Below are 20,817 nucleotides of genomic sequence, written 5' to 3'. Positions count from 1 at the left end.
CTGAATGTTATGTGTGCATGTGTCTATGTGAGTCTATATTTGGCAGTCCTGATTTTATGTGCGTTATGGAGACATATACATCTAAAATTCTCTTTTGAATCGGTTTTATATCTTACTAGTTCCCTCATTAATTAATGATTTAGAGAAAATCTTTTACATGTATTCATTTTATGTTTGTATGAGAGTCATGATTTTATCGTTCTGAAAATTACAATTTAACATTATTTACTAATATCTTGGAGAAGAAGGCAAACATAATGAGCATGTCACCCAATGTTAACAGTTTACTATCTTTAGAGGAGACTAATTGTCTGGAATATTTAAGGATAGTGGCAAAATAATATATGCTCAGATGCAGGTAAAAATCTTTTCATTAGATATGATGAGAATTAAGATATGCCGTGCACAGAGAGTTCCAGGACTGTAATGCAGCAGAGAGGACCAAAAAGTTCCATGCCTGGAGACAGAATTCTGCTTAAGGGAGAGGTCTGTTTCATCTTTGCAAATTACTCTGATAAGCCACATTGCCATACGCCTCGGGGCAAGATCAGACAACCTAGGCAGGGTACAAAGTCAAACTGTAAATGAAACCGGAGAGTTACAAAGGGGAGAAAATAAAAAAAAGACAAAGTGGATCCAGGAACAAAGTCAGATGCTGGAGATTTATTAGAAGAGATGGTCTCTGAAAATTCCCCAGATAGGGATGGGCTAATAACAACAAGTTTTGATCTTAATGTTCACTGAAGTCTGCACATATCCTTAAGTTTCTAGGACTTCCCCTGCACCCTTGTAAAATGGAGGTTCAGTGTCAATTTTTCAAAATCTTAAAAGTTGATCCTGGGGCACCTGGGTGGCTCAGATGATTAAGCATCTGCTTTCAGCTGAGGTCATGATCCCAGGGGCCTGGGATTGACCCCCCTGTTAGGTTCCCTGCTCAATGGGGAACCTGCTTCTCCCTTTCCCTCTGCCATTCCCTCTGCTTGTGCTCTCTGGCTATCTCTGTCAAATAAATAAATAAAAGCTCAAAAAAAAAAAAAAAAAAAAGATAAACTCATCCCAGCAAGCAAGAGGATCTGGCCAAAAGGTCAAATTTTGGCCAATATTGTAATATTATTATTATTCAAGAGGCATGATATATACTTTCTTACTGAGTCAACACTAAATCTAAATTTATACACATACATACAGAAATACAGGATGGAAACCAAAATTATTATTGTAGGCATGAATATACTATTCATTCTTCTTTGTTTTTTAACTTTAAAAGTATAGGTCAGGTACATTTTTATTTGAAGTAGAAACATGAAGAAGATTAGCATTCCAAAAATGAATTTTAAAAAGCCATGTCAATGTAAATATAAAAATTATAATTTTCGGGGTACCTGGGTGGCTCAGTCATTAAGCGTGTGCCTTTGGCTCAGGTCATGATCCCAGCATCCTGGAATCAAGCACTGAGTGGGGCTCCCTGCTCAGGAGGAAGCTTGCTTCTCCCTTTCCCACTCCCCCTGCTTGTATTCCCTCTCTTGCTGTATCTCTATCAAATAAATAAAATCTTTAAAAAATTGTAATTTTACTTGTTATACATTGTAATTTGAATGAACTGGTTCTATATGTATATAGCCTACATACAGATATGCAGAAAACCCAAGTAATTTAAGGTTATAATTTTTATATTCAATTTATTCAACCAATGTAAAGAATTTCATTAAACATTTAAAAATAGTCATAAAACCTTAGCAGGGGCCAGCATTATGAATTTATCTTATATTCTAAAACCAAATTTGGGCTGACAAATTTCAGCTATACCACAGGATTAGGACAGAAGACCAGTAACAGAAGAAACTATCTAAACCTGAAACAGCTACCATCCCAACTAAAGTATAATGCCTTTAATGTGAAAAACACAGCATTATGAAAGTCAACTTCATTTGAAAAGATGAGATAAAAAGACTTTGAAAATAGAAAATTCCAGAAGTTAATTGCTCTAGGTGCAAGTTCGTATAATATTTTGTATGAATCAAAAAAATATGTCTGCACTAGGAGTCTCTGTGGAGTAAAGACCACACACAGGCTGAGGAGGAAAGCCTGTGTGTTGTAGCATCGTTGGTGTCAAGGCTACTTTTCAAGTAGAAAAGGGGTCTGTCAGTGATGTAAGAATCCCATCAATAGTGGAAAATACCAAGGCTGTGTAGAGGTGCTTTGTAGACAAAATTAATCCCTATTGGATTTGACAGGTAGGAGCAGAAGAGAAAGTGATTCACGGACTATGTGATCACCGAAAGATGAAACAGTGGCCAGAGGAGCCACGAGAAAGGATGCTTCCCACTTGGATAAGAAAGATGGTCTTGGTAAGAAAGATGGTTTTGAAAGGATGCTTCCCACTTGGATAAGCAAGATGGTCTTGGATAAGAAAGATGGTTTTGAGGAAAATTTGTGTATAAATATACTTGGAGCTGTTTCCCCATTGAAAGACTCTTCAGGGAATAATCAGAGTGATCCAATTACTGGCTGAGTCCTGAAATAGAATGTGGTTGATTTGGCTGATCTTTTTGTCTGGTCTAGGGCACCTCTGCATTTTTATCAATAGAATGCAGGAAGTGAAATTGAGAAAAACCTATAATTTCGGCTTTCTCAGGATATCGATGACCAATGGCTCCCATGTCACCTCCCCCCTTGTTTTATCAAGAATGCAGTTCTGTGGCTTTCTAAGAAAATTTGTGAAATTGCATTATTGAGTTCGTGCCTCTCATTGTACAAGCCCCAAAACTGGGATTCCAAGAAGGTAAAGAATTGCCAGGAACCACGCAGCCAGAGCCAGAAGCCATGGACCTGCATAGGCTTGGTTCCACAGCCCTGTTCCTCAGAGGCCAAAACACCAGCTTTGCAACATGATAATTTATACTTATTATGGCCTTTTAGTTCACTTTTTACTTGTATGCCTGTCTATATCCATCTTTTCCCAAGAAAGACTTAGACCATAATATAGACCTTAAGCTTCCAGTTAACATTTTGGTCAAACTGAGATAAATAAAGAATTACTATTTCATATTATACTTATTCAGTGTTACAAGCAAAATAATTGGGATGCATGCCTTCTATGCAACACTTAAACACGAGAAAAATAATTGGGATGTATGCCTTCTATGCAACACTTGAAGAAACACAGGAAAAATAATTGGGATGTAAGCCTTCCATGTAACACTTGAAGAAAATGTCCAGTATATTCCTAATAAGTCATATATGAAAATCATGTGATGTAATAATGACACGATTTTACCATAGTTCAGATTTTATGTCAACTATTTCTAAATTCAATTAGAAATAAAAATCTTCAGAAAAATGTTTTAATACTGGCTTTCTCTTTTATGCTAAAACAGGAGATCGTGTTTCGAGGAGATCTCCTATAACATTACTTTCCTATTAGGTTATCAGCCTAAATGGTGCTATTTTACTGGATTTCATATGTGCCACAGATCCTGCTGGGAAAGCATAAAACTGGACTCATTTAGGAAGAGGCAATGTAGCTCTATGAGAAAAGCTGCCATATGTGAAACCTCACTTTATGCCTGTTGAAATTTTTGTATTTCAGATCTCCCAGGGATATGCCCATTGTGCTATTGTATAATTTTATCAGCATGAACTTCTGCTGAATATTTTCTCTTCTTTTCAAAACCCATATTTTGGTAGAGCTAACTTTGAAACTTAATGTTCTAACATCTGTGCTCATACACCTGGGAGCCATAGAAGATGTATCCTGAAGATTATCTACATTTTCTAATCTTATAGAATGATACAAAATGAGAGAAAAAGGTTATACTTTTTTTTTTTTTTCCTGGGCTGAGATTTTTTGAAAGCAACCACTTTCTGTCTCCTTGGATTCTCAAAATAAAAGAGAACCGATATTTCTAAAGCTATAAAGAATATCCCTAAAAACTTAATAGAATATTCATTTGTTTTTGTTTGCAGGTAAGAGTAATTTTTAAGAGGTCTGTGCAACTTTCCATTAAGAGACACTGAATATACACAAAACCTGGAGCTATATTCTCAAAATGTTTTCAAACAAGATTCTAATAACTCCATGAGTCTAAAGAAAGCAAGCAAGCAAACAAAAAAAGTCCCATTTGATTTATTTAGTACTTTTATTCCATGGCTCTGCTAATGGATCAATGGCATCCTCTTTTAAAAATAGGAATTATGGCTGGATCAGCACTTCCCAAATAGAAGACTGACATCTTGACAAAGAAAAGGGAGTTTCTGAAGAGAGAGGGATACCTCCCACTTCACGTTTCATTAATTGCTCTGTCTTTATAGAAAAGAACATACATATCGAAACCGCCAGCAGGAGATGGTGCTGGAGAAGAAATGTGTAGAACAATTTTTGTTGTTGTAATTGTTGAAGGAAAAGGTGGAAAATGTGCAGTTTTGATGGATTCAACATGGCGAGGAAGGACCACAAAGGGATTTGAGCAACTCCACATATGGATTCTCTTGACTTGGTTGTCAATTTATCAAAACATGAGGGATATGAAACACCAAGTGCTTTCTGTGCGGCAGGTACTGTGACTCCTGTACATGTGCCAACTCATTAGAGTTTCTCCACAACCGTACGTGAACGGTAATTTTGTCATCACCATCTTACAGAGGAGGGAACCGAGGCATCGGAAGTTGAAAGAACTTGCCCAAGACCGTGCAGCGTGTCAACGCGGGGCAGAGCTACTCCACAGTGTCCCAAATTTACGTCACCCACTCTCCTTCCGCGACTTCCCTTATGTGTCACAAGCTAGCTATTCATGCTTATTTTGAAGCAAAGAATAAGATGATAAGGGGATATGTTTTAAGTTATTTCAAATTTAAACAGGAATAGGCAAGGTAGTGCCAAGTGAAGTATCTGCCAGAAAGAAGGGGAGGGAAAATTCTGTTAATTCAGAGCCACAGGCATTACTACTCTCCCGCCGTGAATAGTCACATTTCAAAAAAGAAATCCGACTTCAAAGTTGCTACAAGCAAGTAGCCGACTTTGACTTCACTTCTTTCTCATGTGCCATTCTGCCATGTGCTACAGAGGACTGGCATCCTTGCAAGGGAGAGGGAAGAGAGTATTTAATTCCTCAGTAATTAGAGGAGGGCTAGATGCTGGAGAACCACTGGAAGAAGGGACACATGACAGTGAGTGCAGAATGCCAGCTTTTCAAACCTAGGTCAAGTTAAAAAGAAGAAAACTGACCCATTGTTTGATGTTTCTCATTTGCATGTCTTGAGGCACAATATACAAAGTAAATAATTTCTGCTATTGAGAAAATAAACAGGCAGGCAAGACATTGTGTGTTTTACATGTTAGAAGTACAACTGAAGAGAACAATGCGATGTATCTGTTTCTGAAGTCAGGGTTCTATTAATTCTCTGTTCCATCATCAGACATAAAATGCCCCACATATGCCCCACATAACCCATTTACTTGACCAGCTGGGAACATGGTGTCATGAGCCTGAACTAGGATTTGCAGGGAAATAGAGAAAAAGTTATTAGAGACATAGAAAAGGAAGAATATTGTGTTCTAAATGCAATGGAAATTTTTAAAAAAGATGTTGAAATCACTAACATGGCTTAGTAATTAAACTGTGTCAATGCTCTGGCCAAGAAGAGTTCATAGTTTGGAAGCTGTAGTTACTATTGACCTGATTTCACTATTGAGATCATGTCTGCATTTTAATTTGGAAACAAAATTGATCACTGTGTTTTATAAACAAGGCCTGTCAAGTTATTAGTTTGCAACTGCTTTGCAAACACCTATTTATTTAAGAGCTGCATGATTTATGATATAGTGTACCAGACAAATGATTTTATTTATTTCATGTGTGAAATATATTTCATATATTCATCTTTCATATGTTCTTTTAAGAGATTGCTTTATATTTTAAAATGGAACTCATCAAGTTCTTCAATAAATACCAAATTTCTTTGATAATAGTTTTTTAATACAGGTATTCTAAAAGGATGCCTGTCTTTACTCCGATATATTGGCTTGATGCCCCAAATACTGCTTTAAAACTTACAAAGTGTTCGTTCCTCCTATGTCTTCAGAAATCATTATAAAGCTCACTTGTGTTTTTAACAGTATTTAATATTTCTGCATCCTAATATTAGTGGACAAAGCATGCAATTTAGAAGGTTCATATAATGTTTATATTTTACATATTTTACATATTTTATGAAGGACAACAGAAGGAAATCAATACAGAAAGGCTTATCTTTATGTTTTAAAGCCATCTCAGATTTTCTAAGATTCTTATCCATCTAAGCCCATCTAGTCCATAATTTTGATTCCGTATAGGCTTTCTCAGTACAATAATTTTTGTATTTCATGAGCTTTTAAATTAAATTGAAACAAGTAATAAAAAAAACAGCTTCAAATTACTTGAAAGGGCAGAAAAACTGTTACAAGCCTCTTCTTTTGCTACTCCTAGATTTTGTTCTATGCTCACAAGTAGGTTCAGGATGAAAGAAATGCTCATTTTCCCCTTTACAGACTGCTCTTGCGGGAGGGTAACTCATGGTTGCATTCTAGGCAGGAGTCCAAAGGAACTCTGCATTCTTGATGGATCAGTTTAAGAGGGGACCTACCTTTTTGACCTTCTTTGTCTTCTTGGTCATCCGTTAGAGGGATCACTTCCAGTTGCTCCACGGTCGTGGCATCTTCCTGGTTTGGTGAAAGCTCTAAAATGAAGGAGACAGTGGGAGACTCAGGGTGTTTTCATCGGAATCATTGAAAACACACAGTGACTAGAGCAGAGAAAGTTAACGTCCCTTTCTTTTTCCCCTCCAAGTTTTGAGAGGCACACAGAACAGAACATTATTGCCATACTCTGGTAATCACTGCCTAAAACATACACGCACACTCCTCACAAACACCAGGATAGAGAGAAGTCATGGTTCATAGTTTCATCTCATTCTCAGATAACAAGGCATTCTGGTTTCAATACCTTCTGTTTCCATATATGAGCTCTGGGACTCTGCCTCAATTTTTATTTCATTCTTCGTTGAATCATGCTCTTGTCCTATTAACAACAGTGATTGAAAAATAAAAGAAATGAGACACGCACAACTATAGGTTTTTCCCTGGTTTGAAAAAGCAAAACATTCAGAAACTGTGTTTCCATCATGCATGGAGAGGCAGAGAACAGTTTCCAACCAAAGTGGGCAATTTTGCAAATCATCAAATTTATATCAGTTATTTTCTGAGAAATAGCCAGGTAATCAGGCAAAAACCTCTTCTTTGAACTGATTGGTGTAATTGCTGTTTAGCTTATCAATGCATTGAATGTTGATAGACACAACCTGGAAGTTTTGAAATTTTGAATAATCTCTGGGTTGTGTGGGTTATCTATGTTTAATTTCCCTTTAAGATGTATAAATTTCCTGTACTGAGGATTCCTAGAAAACACTGGTGTTCTCATTCTCCCATTAAAAGATCATGAACAACTTAAGTAATGTGAGAATGCAGGGATTGGGTCACCTAACAGCTCAACCATTCTGTGAAGACACCTACTAAATATAGTAAAGGTCAGGAGAGAATTCAGCCAACTCTTGATTACTCCAAGGCGATTATCTAGTAATGGTTTCTCTTCCACACCCCCTGGCTTCTCCCCCTCCCTTCCCCTGTAGAGTTTTGAATATTTAAGTGCTCATTAAGAGAGAAAATTGAAATCTGTCCATTTGCCTCATTTTAATGAAAGGTTTTATGCTGAGAATATACTTTTTTTTAATGCTGAGAATATTTAACTATTGAATTTAAAAAATCCAGAGCTAGAGTTGGTTATTGGCATGAAGGGGATACAGAGGGGCTTAGACTCTGCTGGGTACGTTCCTGCAATAGATTGTATTATTTTTTCAACTGGTCCCTACTTCTTTCTGTAAGAGGATTCAACACCATGTCTGTGACCATGTGACCTGCAGTGGCCCCTGTGGGACAAGCGTTTATTCCCATCTCACTGACATCAGGCCCACGAGTGTGACTTGGTCTACAAAATGGCACAGCAACACACATGACATGTACTACATTTGAATGGAAGCTTCAGGATCCTTTGCATGTTTCCTCCAACTTTCTTGCTCCTAAGAGAATGTGCTCCTTCAGTCTACATCCTGGGATGAAAGCACGTGGAGCAGAACTCAGTGGAGACACAACATACCTTTGTGGTTGTAAACCAGTGGGACTTTTAAGATTATCTGTTACTCCAGCAAAGCTAACTGCTACGACCCGTTATCTTTACAGTTTCCTCCTTTATGCAACTATTCTTAAGCTGCCCACTCTATGGCTTCCCCTTGGTTCATTCTCTGCTAGCATGATCCCCCCCCAAAAAAGTTTTTTGACATCATTCCTCTTGAGCTCAATTTTAATCAAAAGAACCTAATAAAATAATTATAATGGAGGCATATTTATCTGTCTGATCATTGAAGCTAAATTTATCAAGCTGTCTTTGATGACTTTCTGTCATCACTCCTAAAATTCAATGAAATTCCATGTCTTGATGATTCTGCAAAATGTTCCTCTTTTCCCACTTTTCATTTCTCCTTCCCTTTTCCTCATTTAAGGATCTATTGTCTATCTCTTGGATCTGTCATTTGCTAGCTGAAATACCTTTTATTTTTTTTTTTTCAAAGATTTTATTTATTCATTTGACAGACAGAGATCACAAGTAGGCAGAGAGGCAGGCAGAGAGAGAGAGAGGAGGAAGCAGGCTCCCTACGGAGCAGAGAGCCTGATCCGGGGCTTGATCCCAGGACCCTGAGATCATGATCTGAGCCGAAGGCAGAGGTTTTAACCCACTGAGCCACCCAGGCACCCCAGCTGAAATACTTTTAAAACATGAGCTTGATCAAGATGTTTTTCCTGGTGATAAACCCCATTCACCTCCATTCCACTCCAGTGCTACCTAAACTATGGTCTGTGGGTAAGCAACACTGGAATTTCAAAAATATAGAAGTTCAGGCCTCATCTCAGATCTAGAGTCATATTCTGCATTTTAACAAGATTTCTAGATGCTAATGTATGTGCATTAAAGCTTGAGAAGCACTGGCCTTGGACATATGCGTATCTGTAAATTATTTATCCTATGAAAAATGCCAGACTTGGCCCAGACAGTTCACATAGATTATCTCTAATTACATTAGCCCTGAAAGTAAGTATTGTGCTTCTCATTCTGGTTTCAAAATTTTCAACTACAAATTCTTTCTTCCTTTTTGTTTTGCTTGGAAATATCCTTATTTTGCCTTTTAATTTTTAAACTGAAGTATACCTTGCTTATAGTAAAACACCCAAGTCGTATATAACTTGAAGACTTTTCACATACACATATATGTATCTCCTTGGGCACTTACCACCCAGAACAAGAACATTTCTAGCACCAGTGGCTCTGTCTGTTTGTACCAGTGGACACCCCGCAACAGGTAAAAGGCAATAGTTTTGTCTGTTTTTGAATCTCACAAAAATAGAATTCACTATTTATACTCTTTTAGCATCACTTTCCACATATTCTCTGTGAGATTAATCCCATTTGTTGTATATGTCCTTGTTTATTCTTTTTCATGGATGTATACTATTCCACCATCCAAATACATTATGTTTTCATATGGGGCTAAACATATATTATGTTTTCAGTTTGGGGCTATTTAAAGGACACTGCTAAAAAACATTCATGTGCGTTGTCTTCTGGTGGATATACGTATTCATATCACTTGGGTATAAACTCAGGAGTGATATTGCTAAGTAATAGGCAACACATATGTTTGGCTTTACTAAATCCTGAAAAACAGCATTTGGAAGAGTGTGTTCCACTTTATACTCCCACCAGAAATGTATGAGAATTTCACGTGTGCCCTTTATCCTTTAGACAATGTCATGATACTACTAGTCACAAAATTCTCCAATATGGAGAAGAAAGTTGTGCAAAATCTTTTCCCCAAAAACCCACTTGTTCACCTTTGGGTACCATATAAAGTGATAAAACCACACACTATAGGTCACTTATTCCACACCATAATACATGCTTCTAAATGGCAGATATGCCAGGCGCTGGGAATAGATCTTAAATGAAACAGACACAATACTTGCCCTCAAAATGCATAACTGCAAGGAAAAAGGCACTAAATGTGCATAAAGTTCTTTCTAGTAAGATGTGAAACAGAGTTCCAAATTTATGAAAAAACTCATTTTTAGCAGATTTTAAATCACAGGAAACTAAGAGGGATAACAAGTATATTGGACAACAAATTCCACACTGAAGCCCTCTTAGATTAAATGAAACAAGAAGAATTTTGACAAGGATAAGTGTTAAATTCTAAAATCAAGTTTATAAATTCAACTTCAAGGAACGAGATGGGAGGAAATCAATCCTATTTCTGATAAAACCAGAACTACAGGTTTTGCATTTCACGTTTACCCTAGATAAATACTGGATGGATACCAGAATGACTGGATGGAGCGAAGGATTATAGCACATGGAGAGTGAAGGGGAGGGTGCCTGGGTGGCCCAGTCAGTTAAGCATCTGCCTTTAGCTCAGGTCATGATCCCAGGGTCCTGGGATTGAGTTCTGCATTGGGCTCCTTGCTTAGTGGGGAGCCTGATTTCTCCCTCTACCTGCTTTTCTCTTTGTCTGCTGCTCCCTCTGGTTGTGTTTTTTTTTTTTTTTCTCTCTCTCTCTGAAAAATAAATAAAATCTTAAAAAGAAAGAAATAAAGAGAGAAAGAAAGAAAGAAAAAGAAGGAGGGATTTTTTCATTTATTTCCTGGCAAACATCTTGCGTGGATAGCTATTTCTAGCTATCCAAACATACAGGAGACTTAAAAATGAAACATAATAAAAGAGGGGAATTATAGGAAGGGAAAAATATTTTCATAAAAAATATATTCAGAAAAACAAAAAACAGTATTTTTGTGTTTGCAATGAACTCTAACAACTGATGAATAAGGAAATGAAAAGATGGATTAAATGAGGAGGAAATTATCTAAGACAAGCTGAAAACTTCTACAAGCCTAAAAACACAATGACATCATGAACATCAGCAAAGGGTATCATAAAAGAGAATGAACACTATTCATAAATTAATGTTTTAGAAATCAAACTTTTGAATTAAAATCCACAAGGAGGGCAAAAGTTAGGGAGCAAAATGAAACATGAAAAGATGATAGATAAAGAGTACAGAAAATAGCAATAGAATTTCTAATGTGAGGATTAGAGGAAGTCTAAGCAACTGTATTTTTTTGTGAGAGCAACCATTAAAAACGTATTATGAGGTTTTCTTTTTTTTTTTTTAAGATTTTATTTATTTATTTGACAGAGAGAGAGAGAGAGATCACAAGTAGGCAGAGAGGCAGGCAGAGAGAGGGGGAAGCAGGCTCACTGCTGAGCAGAAAGCCCGAATGCGGGGCTCGATCCCAAGACCCTGAGATCATGACCTGAGCCGAAGGCAGAGGCTTAACCCACTAAGCCACCCAGGCGTCCCCCATATTATGAGGTTTTCAAAGATTGTAGAACAGAATATGATTTCATTTTTTGTAATTATATATTCATCTGCATTTTATATTTTACAACAAATACATATTATGTAATCTAATAATTATAATGAAAATTCAGAAAATAGAGACAACTGCTTTCAGTGATATCATAGAAGAAAAATTTATAACTAAAAGGTGTTTGCATCTAGCTAAATCCAGTTACTTTTGCTCGACATCTATTCTACTTGAACTCTAAAAAGCACTTGAGAAAGTCAGCTGTTGAGTAGTTCTTTCTTCTTGAATGTTCCTCTTTTTTGTCTTTTGGCCAAATCACCTGCTTTTCCATTCTGTGTTCCAACCTACTCACCATTTTCTAAACACATCACTTTATTTCTTGCTTTTGTGTCCATTTCACATGTGTTTTCACTGGTTGAAATACCCCTATTTTCCCCCCTTTCTATCTGGTAAAATTCTCCTCATCTTTCAAAACTAAGTCATCAATTTTACCTTTCTTTGTAATATCCTCTGAATCACTGGACCGGATCAATCATTTTCATGTTTTACTTACTGAGTTCCTTTGCTCATTTATCTATTTATTATTCATCTTATTACACTGTATTATAGTTGTATCTGTTTGTCTCTCTTACCAGGTAATGAGCATTGTGAACATAAAAACTATGCTTTATTCATATTTCTCCTCCCAGTACTTACTAATAAGGAGTGATCAATAAATGTCTATTTAATTTGCTGTCCATTATAGTACTGATCAATGCCTGCAAATAGTGATTAGGGACCAGAACTTACTTTCTACTGCATCCTTTAGAAACAAGGTAAGTGCCTTAGGCTGCTAAGCACTCTATATACTACATTTATTGCAAAGAACCCCTAAAGAAGAACTTGAAGTTTTAGGCTTCAAGTTCATTATCTATTTTTAAGGCTGTAGAACTAGATAATATCTTAGATTCCCTCTGTCTTTGGCATTATATGAAGATCTGTCTCCTGGTGAAGTTTCTAGTCACCACCAATGTTTATTGGGTGGATGACGTTGAGACAGGACATTCACTGTTTGAGTGAGCCTCATTCTCTACCACTGTTGAGATAGGGACCAGACCATGACACCTATTCCTGGGTCCCTACTCAGACTCTTGACTTGTCATTTGCAATCAGGCTTTGTCGGCACAATGAAGGCAAAGAGTAGAGCATTCAGAGATCAGAAGCAGCCACTCTGTTTTCTTGTGTGTCCCCAGTCCCAGTGCCCCATTTGATAAATCTTCAGAGGAATTCAATCACGGATAGGACCTGGGGCCCCTGCTGATAAGGGGGACTCCGTGAGGTGGCAGCCTAAGGCTCTTGATGAATACTAGGGATTTTCTTTTTGACTAGGAAGGCCTGGTACTTCACTTTGAGGATGAGAGGTCATTGCAAAGTTCATGTGGAGTATTTCTCCCCTATTTCCTTTTCACTTATCCCCATTCTTGATCTGTTTCAACCAATGTGCTTTACATATTTTGACAATCTTTTCTTGAAATAGAAATACATATATTTTCTTCTTTCTAATTTTTTCTGAAATAAAGTCAGTAAAAAATGGGGAAGGAAATGAGGTACACAGCTTTGAAATCCAAGAATAATCATATTTGCTCATTCCTGAGCCAAGCCAGGACTGCGCATATTAAACAAAGAGGAGGTACTTGTGTGAGTTCCTTGCCCTACACCCAAGCCTGCTGTGTGTTAATGATGACTCCAGGGTGTTAATGATGACTCCAGGGGTCTCCAGACCTTCTTCCTTTCTCTGCAGTGCACTCAGACATTCCACATTCTGTCTTGCTTTCTTGACCCCATGGGGGCAAGCTTTATGTTTGCCTCTCCACATTCAGTCTAGTTGAATTCCACCCACTGTCCTCAGCCCTAATCCCTCCTGGCAGAGGAAACAAAGGAACATAAAGGGTCCCACAGTTTATATATATATTTTTATACAGTGAACTCAATCATCCATGCTAATGGGAGGGGACTATTAGAACAGATAATCCAAAAATCCATTCACTTTTCTTTTAGAAATAAATCACGTGATTATTTCTTGGAGCCCTGGTAATTAAGTTTGGCTCAAGCTAATGCTTTAAATAATTTGCATAAAAATTGGTCTGGGGCCATCAGTCTGGAACTAAACATTTCTAGAGGATAAACCTAAATGCACTCCGTAAATGGATGGTTTTGAACAATAGTAACAAGAGTATAGTTTTAATGTTTGCAGATTATTATATGCTTAAATCTTCATAAGAACGAAGAACATGTTTCTTCGATGCTTGTCTTAAAGACAATGGAAATTGTGTCCTTTTATTAAACTTGAATCTTGATTGCTGCTAATATTCAAAATTTTATATGTTTACCATGGCTAAAAATAATCCAGTTTAAGAGCAAAAATTAAACCTAGATTATTGTGAATTTGATTATCTTCTAGACACCCTTCATTTTTTTTTCCTGGGGCCAAAAATACTTATTACCTAATGTAAATTATTTCTAAAGTTATTTTTTCTTGCAGTTACAAAAGGATTGCAGTTTCCTTCTAAAAACATATAAAGAATTATGAATAATTTTAAAACTATAATTTATAGTTATAATAGTTTTATAACTGTCACTGTTAATATTGTAAACTGCTATCTTTCTCTTGTGTGTGTACGTATATATGTATATATATGTGTATATACATATATATCTGTATATACATACATATATATGTATCTGTATATACACGTGTGTGTGAGTCTTTGTGTAAGTGGCTCAATACACATACACACACACACAAATATATAAATATATCCTGAGATCAAAATGAATTTACACTTTGATTCTTGCTTTTTTAGTTCATATTTTTATAAGCATTTTACACTGTCATTAAAATTTCTTCAGAAGTTTCATTTTTATTTTATTTTTTAAAATATTTTATTTATTTATTTGACACAGAGAGAGAGAGATCACAAGTAGGCAGAGAGGCAGGCAGAGAGAAAAGGAGGAAGCAGGCTCCCTGCTGAGCAGAGAGCCCCATGTGGGGCTCGATCCCAGGACCCTGAGGTCATGACCTGAGCCGAAGGCAGAGGCTTAACCCACTGAGCCAACCAGGCACCCCAGAAGTTTTATTTTTAAAAGATGCAGTATATTCGATGTTATGAATAAAATTTGGGATGTCTCCCTTTTTTCCCCATTAAACATAGTATTATTGCAATGAAGAGTTTTGTAAATATATGTCTCCCTATTCTTGGTGGGTGTCACTTTAAGACAAATTCCTAAAGCATAATTCTAGGGAAAAAGTATGAACACTTTATTTTTTATGAGATTTTGTCAAAATTGCTGATGAGGCGGTTATGTCTCTCAGTCTCCCACCGTGAACATGATTGGATATCCTACTCTCACCAGTCCTGTGTATTATCAATTCTACTTAAACTTAGCTGATATTCAAAAGGAGAAGACACTGAAATCACGTTTTACTTGCATTTCTTTAAGAAACAAAGATATAGGTCTTCTCTTCATATTAATGACTATATTTCTTCTTTTTTCAAAACTTTAAAAAAAGATTTTATTTATTTATTTGAGAGAGAGAGAGCACAAGCAGGGGTAGTGGCAGGCAGAGGGAGAAGTGGGTTCCCTGCTGAGCAAGAAGCCCAGTGAAGAACTGGATCTCAGGACCCTGGAATCATGACCTGAGCTAAAGGCACTTAACCGACTGAGCCACCCAGGCATCCCAGTTCTTCTTTTGTAAGTTATAATTGAGTCCTTTGTCCATTTTCCTCTTGTTCTTTTTTTTTTTTCTTATTGAATTATGAGATCTTTTTTTTTCTTTAAGAAAATTGATTCTTTGTCCTTTAGTCTGAGGGCACTTTTCCCAGTAGTTTTTCTTTAGAATTTGATTATAATCTCTATCATGTCAAAATGTGTATATTCAGATTTAGCCATTTCTCTCTTTCATGACATATTGACACATGCACATGCATATAGCAGATATATATGTATGCCTTTTTATAACATATGTATACAATCGTGATTGTGCATTTTTATTTACAATTCAAAAAGCAATTCTTATTTCAAAATTTTTAAAAAATCACGTTTTTGTTATTTTAGTCTGGTATTTTTAGTTTCATTTTTACATTTCATCTTTGTTCATCCTGTAATTTAACTTGGTGTAAGGAATGAGGTTGGGATTCAGGTTATTTTTCCAAATGGCCAACCAGTTGTCTTAATGCCATTTGTGGAGTCATCTGTCTTTGAAATGTCAGCCTGAAGATGTGCTAAAATCCAAGATCTGCTTTGGTCCATTTCTGAACTCTTTATTCTGTTTCATTGATTGACTTGCCTATTCCTACATTAGGACTACACTGTTAATCATATTTTTCAAAGATTCCATATATTTTTAGTCTATTTATTCTGTCATCAACTGCAAATAATATAACTGTGAATCGCCCATTGCATTTCTGATTGGATTTTATTCATATTGTATCATTTGGCATATAAAAAACCATCATTATTATATAAAATCAGGGATTTAAATTTTTATTGAGGGTTTTTGCTAGAATTCTAACTGGATAGATTCTAAAGTAGTTTCTCATATTTTCTTTTGATGTTTATTTCCCATATATATCTTTCCTGACTTTATATTTTTAATATTTATTTATTTATTTTAAAGATTTTATTTACTTATTTGACAGAGAAAGAGAGAGAGCACAAACAGGGAGAATAGCAGGCAGTGGGAGAGAGAGAAACAGGCTCCCTGCTGAGCAGAGAGCCCAAAGAAGGGCTTGATCCCAGGACCCTGGGGTCATGATCTGAGCTAAAGGCAGATGCCTAACCAACTGAGCCACCCAGGCAAAGCTTAACTATATTTTTCAAACATTTACTATTTTTCTTTAAGATTTTATTATTTATTTGAGAGAGAGACTGACTAATTGAGAGAGAGAGAGAGAGAGAGAGAGAGAAGGAACACAAGCCAGGAGGAAAAGAGAGAGAGAGGGAGAGGGAGAAGCAGACTTTCAGCTGAGGAGGGAGCCCAATGAGGAACTCAATCCCAGGACCATGAGATCATGACCTGAGCTGAAGGCAGATGCCTAACTGACTGAGCCACCCAGCACCCCTATTTTTAAAAATTAATTCAACATAACTGGTTTTTACACTTAATAAATTAATCTAATTACATTTCCTATCATAATTATTTGCCTGTGTTTCTGTTAACTTATTTGATATATTGTGCTTTTCTTACACTGCTACTTCATTTTTTTATTTGAGTTATTGAAAATACTCATTCTGTGGTATGAAACATACCAGGAAATTGAGAGAGTAAGATCTCTTCCTTTAATTCTATTGTGATTTATTTCTATTTGTGATTATCATCAAGATTTTCAAAGGTATTCTTAACCCTAACTTATATTTTCAGAATCTAGAGCAGAGCAGGATTTTCAGTTTTTGAGTACCTTTATTGAAATCAGCATTCTGTGCAACCTTCCCTGCTCCCCACCATAATCTTTGCTTCAGAAACTCTGACATTGATACTTCCTTCCTTTTCTCTCCCTCCTTCTCTGCCTTTCTTCCTTCCTCTTTTAACGATTCTCTAAAAATGCAACAAAATATAGGAAAGTGCACCAACAACATAGAGAGTTCAGTTAAATAACCAAAAGCTAATAGAAAAACTACATATCCTTATAGAAACTGGATATTCATCCAGTCCAGAAACCCAGATCATGGGCCAATTAGAACCTCCTCCCTAATCACAAAAATTTAATCAGCAACCTAATCAGAGTAATCACTACCTAGATTTTCTTTATCATTTTCCCAACTCAAGCATGTCTTTCTAAATAGTATCATTATATTTTCCTGCTTTTCAAACTTGATATAAGTGAGGCTGTACAATATATGTGCTTCTGTACCATCTTTAATTTAACGTTATCCAAGTATGAGCCTGTAATTTTGGTTTTTGGTTTGCAGTTTCCAGTGCAGTTTCCAATGAGACATTGGCTTCCTCTTTCTATCTATTCCTCTGTATGCATGTTATCTTTTCCCTCTGATTGTTTTTCAATTTTTTTCTGTTTATCACTGAATTGAGTAAGTTGATGACAATGGGCTTAGTTATAATTTCATTTATGTTTCTTGTGCTTCGGGGTCATAGAACTTCTTGAATATATGGGCTCACAGTTTTCATCAAAGTTTTGAAAATTTTCAATTATTTTTACTTCAAATATTTTTTCTGTCTCCCTTCCCATGCTTTGCCTTCAGAGAGTTCAGTTTATATATATTGGGCAAGGAATTACCTTTAAAGTTCTTCCATAGCTCACTGATGATCTTTTCATTGTTCAATTGTTTATTCTCTCTGTGTTTCAATTTGGATAGTTTCTATTGCTACATCTTCAAATGTGCCAACCCTTTCTTCTGCAGTGACGAATCTGCCATTATTACCATCAAGTGCAGTTTTCATTTCAGACATTCAGTTTTTCATCTCTAGAAGTTCAATTTGGGTTATTTTATACCTTTAATGTCTCTAGTGTGGACAATCTCTCTTTTAACGTTCAGAAAATATGGAATACAATTATAACTTTTAACATTACACTATCTGTGCCATTAATTACACTATCTGTATGATTTCTTCTTTTTTTTTAAACATTTTATTTATTTATTTGACAGACAGAGAGCACAAGCAGGCAGAGAGGTAGGCAGGGGTCGGGGGGAAGCAAGCCCCCTGCTGAGCAGAGAGCCCGATGCAGGGCTCGATCCTTGGACCCTGGGATCATGACCTGAGCCGAAGGCAGAGGCTTTAACCCACTGAGCCACCCAGGTGCCCCCCATTTCTGAGTTGATTTATATTAATTGAGTTTTCTTCTCTTATGGGTCACACTTTCCTGCTTCTTGTCAAGAATTGGTGTCATCAGTACTCATTTAGACTTACTGAATAATTACCATTTACCTTGCTTTTAATTCTTTTCTTTCATCTTTTTCCTTCTATCTGGGATCAATACCCTCCTACCCAAAGAAAACACCAAAATTGTCTGTTGGTGAATTTTTCTTTTCTTTTTTTTTGGGGGGGGGGGGCTGAAATATCCTTGATTAACTTTTATTCTTGAAACACACATTTTCCTTGAGTATAGAATTCTTGGATGGTAACTATCATGTTGTATTGTCTTATTATTTCCATTGTATTTATTAAAAGTCAGCTATCAGCTATCAATTAAAGATTGCTTTTTAGATGTTCTCTTTATCTTTGATTTTCAGCAGTTGTACAATGATGGGCCTACTTATGGATTTATTTTTCTTGGAGTTCAAAGGGCTTTGGAACACGTGGCCTGATATCCTTCATCAACATAGGACATTTCTCAGCATAATTTCCTGAAATATTTTTTCTGCCCAATTCCCTTTCCTTTCTGTCTGGGACTCCAATAACATTTGTTATAGACTTTATCATTTTTTCCTCTATATTTGTTCCCTTTCTTTAGTGTTTGCCATCCTTTTTTTCTCTCTACTTTTTTTTTTTTAAATACATTCTTACGACCTAACTTCTAGTGCACAAATTCTCTTTCATCTGTGTCTAAAACATAGTCAAACCGTGAATCTATTCATTGAATTCTTCATTTAAGTTATGGCATCTTTCACATCTAGATTTTCTTTTCTTTTTCATTTCTTTTTTTTTTTTTTTTTTAATTTTTTTTTTTATTTGTTAGAGAGAGAGAGAGAGAGAGCATGAGCGGGGGGCAGGGGCAGAGGGAGAGGGAGAAGCAGACTCTGCTGAGCAGGGAGCCTGACACGGAGCTTGATCACAGGACCCTGAGATCATGACCTGAGTAGAAGGCAGATGCTTAACCAACTGAGCCACCCAGGTGCCCCTTTCTTTTCTTTTGTGTTGTTTTGTTTTGAATTTCTATTTTGCAGCTAAATTTTTCAATCTTGTCTTTATCCCCCATAATAGTCAACAAAATTATTTTATACATTATGTGTATAACTCTAATATTTTTAGCCCAAATGGCCCATTTCTCTTGATTGCTTTTATGTTTCCTTGTTTTATTTTTTTCTGGCTATTTTTCTGTGTGTGCTGGACATGCTGGAAATCATGTTAAAAACTCATTTTTGTAAATGGTTTGAAACCCACAACACTCTTTTTTAACTTAGTAAATGTTTTATATTTGTTTTTCTCAGGTGCCAGTAGGGACTAGCAATCTGGGTTGATCTTAAATTAATTTGAGGATTGAGAAGATTCAAAGCTGGGCAACAGTCTTTCAGAAAACTGGTCTCCTGCTGGTTCATTCTTTCTGCTAGGATACATATCTTTAGGGTTTCAACACAAAGACCAGGGGGTTTAGCATGGTCCCTTGCCCTTTTCAATGGGACTTTGGATGGATACCTTTTGTAGAATCAGCAAATGACTTAATATAAAAACAGCTTCAAGTTCTGAATTCACATCTCTGGATATCTGTTTTATCCCAGAATGTAGCCTGAAAATTCTTCATTATCTTGTTAGCTCTTTGATGCCTATAAACAGACTCCATAATTTTTGTTTTTGTTTTTGGTGTAGTTTTTCTAGTTATCTTCAAGGAGAGTAATGGTTTAAGTTATTTAGACTTTCATTGCTGAAAGCAGAAGTCTCTCCTCTTTCTTTCTCATTTTAAAACAACATATATTTTTCAAAGATAAAAGCAAACATTTAATTAAGATATTCTGATACTAATTTTGAAGCAATTATTTCAACATTTTCATACATTTAATGAGTCTCTTATCACACATTCCTTTCCAAGTGTGCCTTTCTCAGTCTTGACTTTTTCCTTCCTTTCTATATTTATTGTTTTTGCACAGGATTTCTGTTAGTTTATTCAGGAAGGATACTTGGGTGGTATATTTTCTTAATCTATGTATCCCTGAGAAAATATTACTCCTGACTCCATGTATGAGTAATAACTTCACTAAATATAGAAACTGTGTCCTTTCGAGCAATGGAAATGTTATTCCATTTCATCTAGTATTTAGAATTGTGGAAGGAGAAAGAAAGCTAAGGCTAATCTGATTTTGCTGATTTTGTTTGCAACCTGATTTTCCTATATGGTTTATAAGCCTTTCTTTATCACTGATCTTCAGAAAGTCCATGAGGCTTTGTAGATTTCTGTTCCTGTTTGAGTTTTCAGTACTGTTGTCTATAAATACGTGTACTCTTGTGTTTTGGGTGGAGAAACTGGTTTACATTACGAAAACTATTTTTGTTATTTGTCTAAAGATTGTTTTATTTCTCTTTGTTCTAGTCTCTCTTCTTTGTATTCCAAGGATATGTAGATTTAATCACCTAGCTCTATTGTCTATATGAGTCCCATTTT

At 36.1% G+C, this 20,817-nt stretch overlaps 1 protein-coding gene across 1 annotated transcript in view; it reads right to left on the bottom strand.

Moving 5' to 3' along the window:
* LOC111141568 (MACRO domain containing 2) overlaps positions 1–20,817 on the bottom strand; it is a 1,949,692-nt gene that overhangs the window by 43,645 nt on the left and 1,885,230 nt on the right. The window contains exons 14-15 of the mRNA XM_022494211.1: positions 6,981–7,055; positions 6,622–6,714 (exon numbers count right to left, since the gene is read on the bottom strand). Coding sequence (XP_022349919.1) covers positions 6,622–6,714; positions 6,981–7,055 — 168 coding nt within the window. The remainder of the gene's footprint in view (positions 1–6,621; positions 6,715–6,980; positions 7,056–20,817) is intronic.

The sequence above is a fragment of the Enhydra lutris genome, unplaced genomic scaffold (genome assembly GCF_002288905.1).
Source record: "Enhydra lutris kenyoni isolate GAN:26980312 unplaced genomic scaffold, ASM228890v2 scaffoldscaffold6, whole genome shotgun sequence".
Lineage (NCBI taxonomy): Eukaryota > Metazoa > Chordata > Mammalia > Carnivora > Mustelidae > Enhydra > Enhydra lutris.
This window is presented reverse-complemented; position numbering and strand designations above follow the sequence as displayed.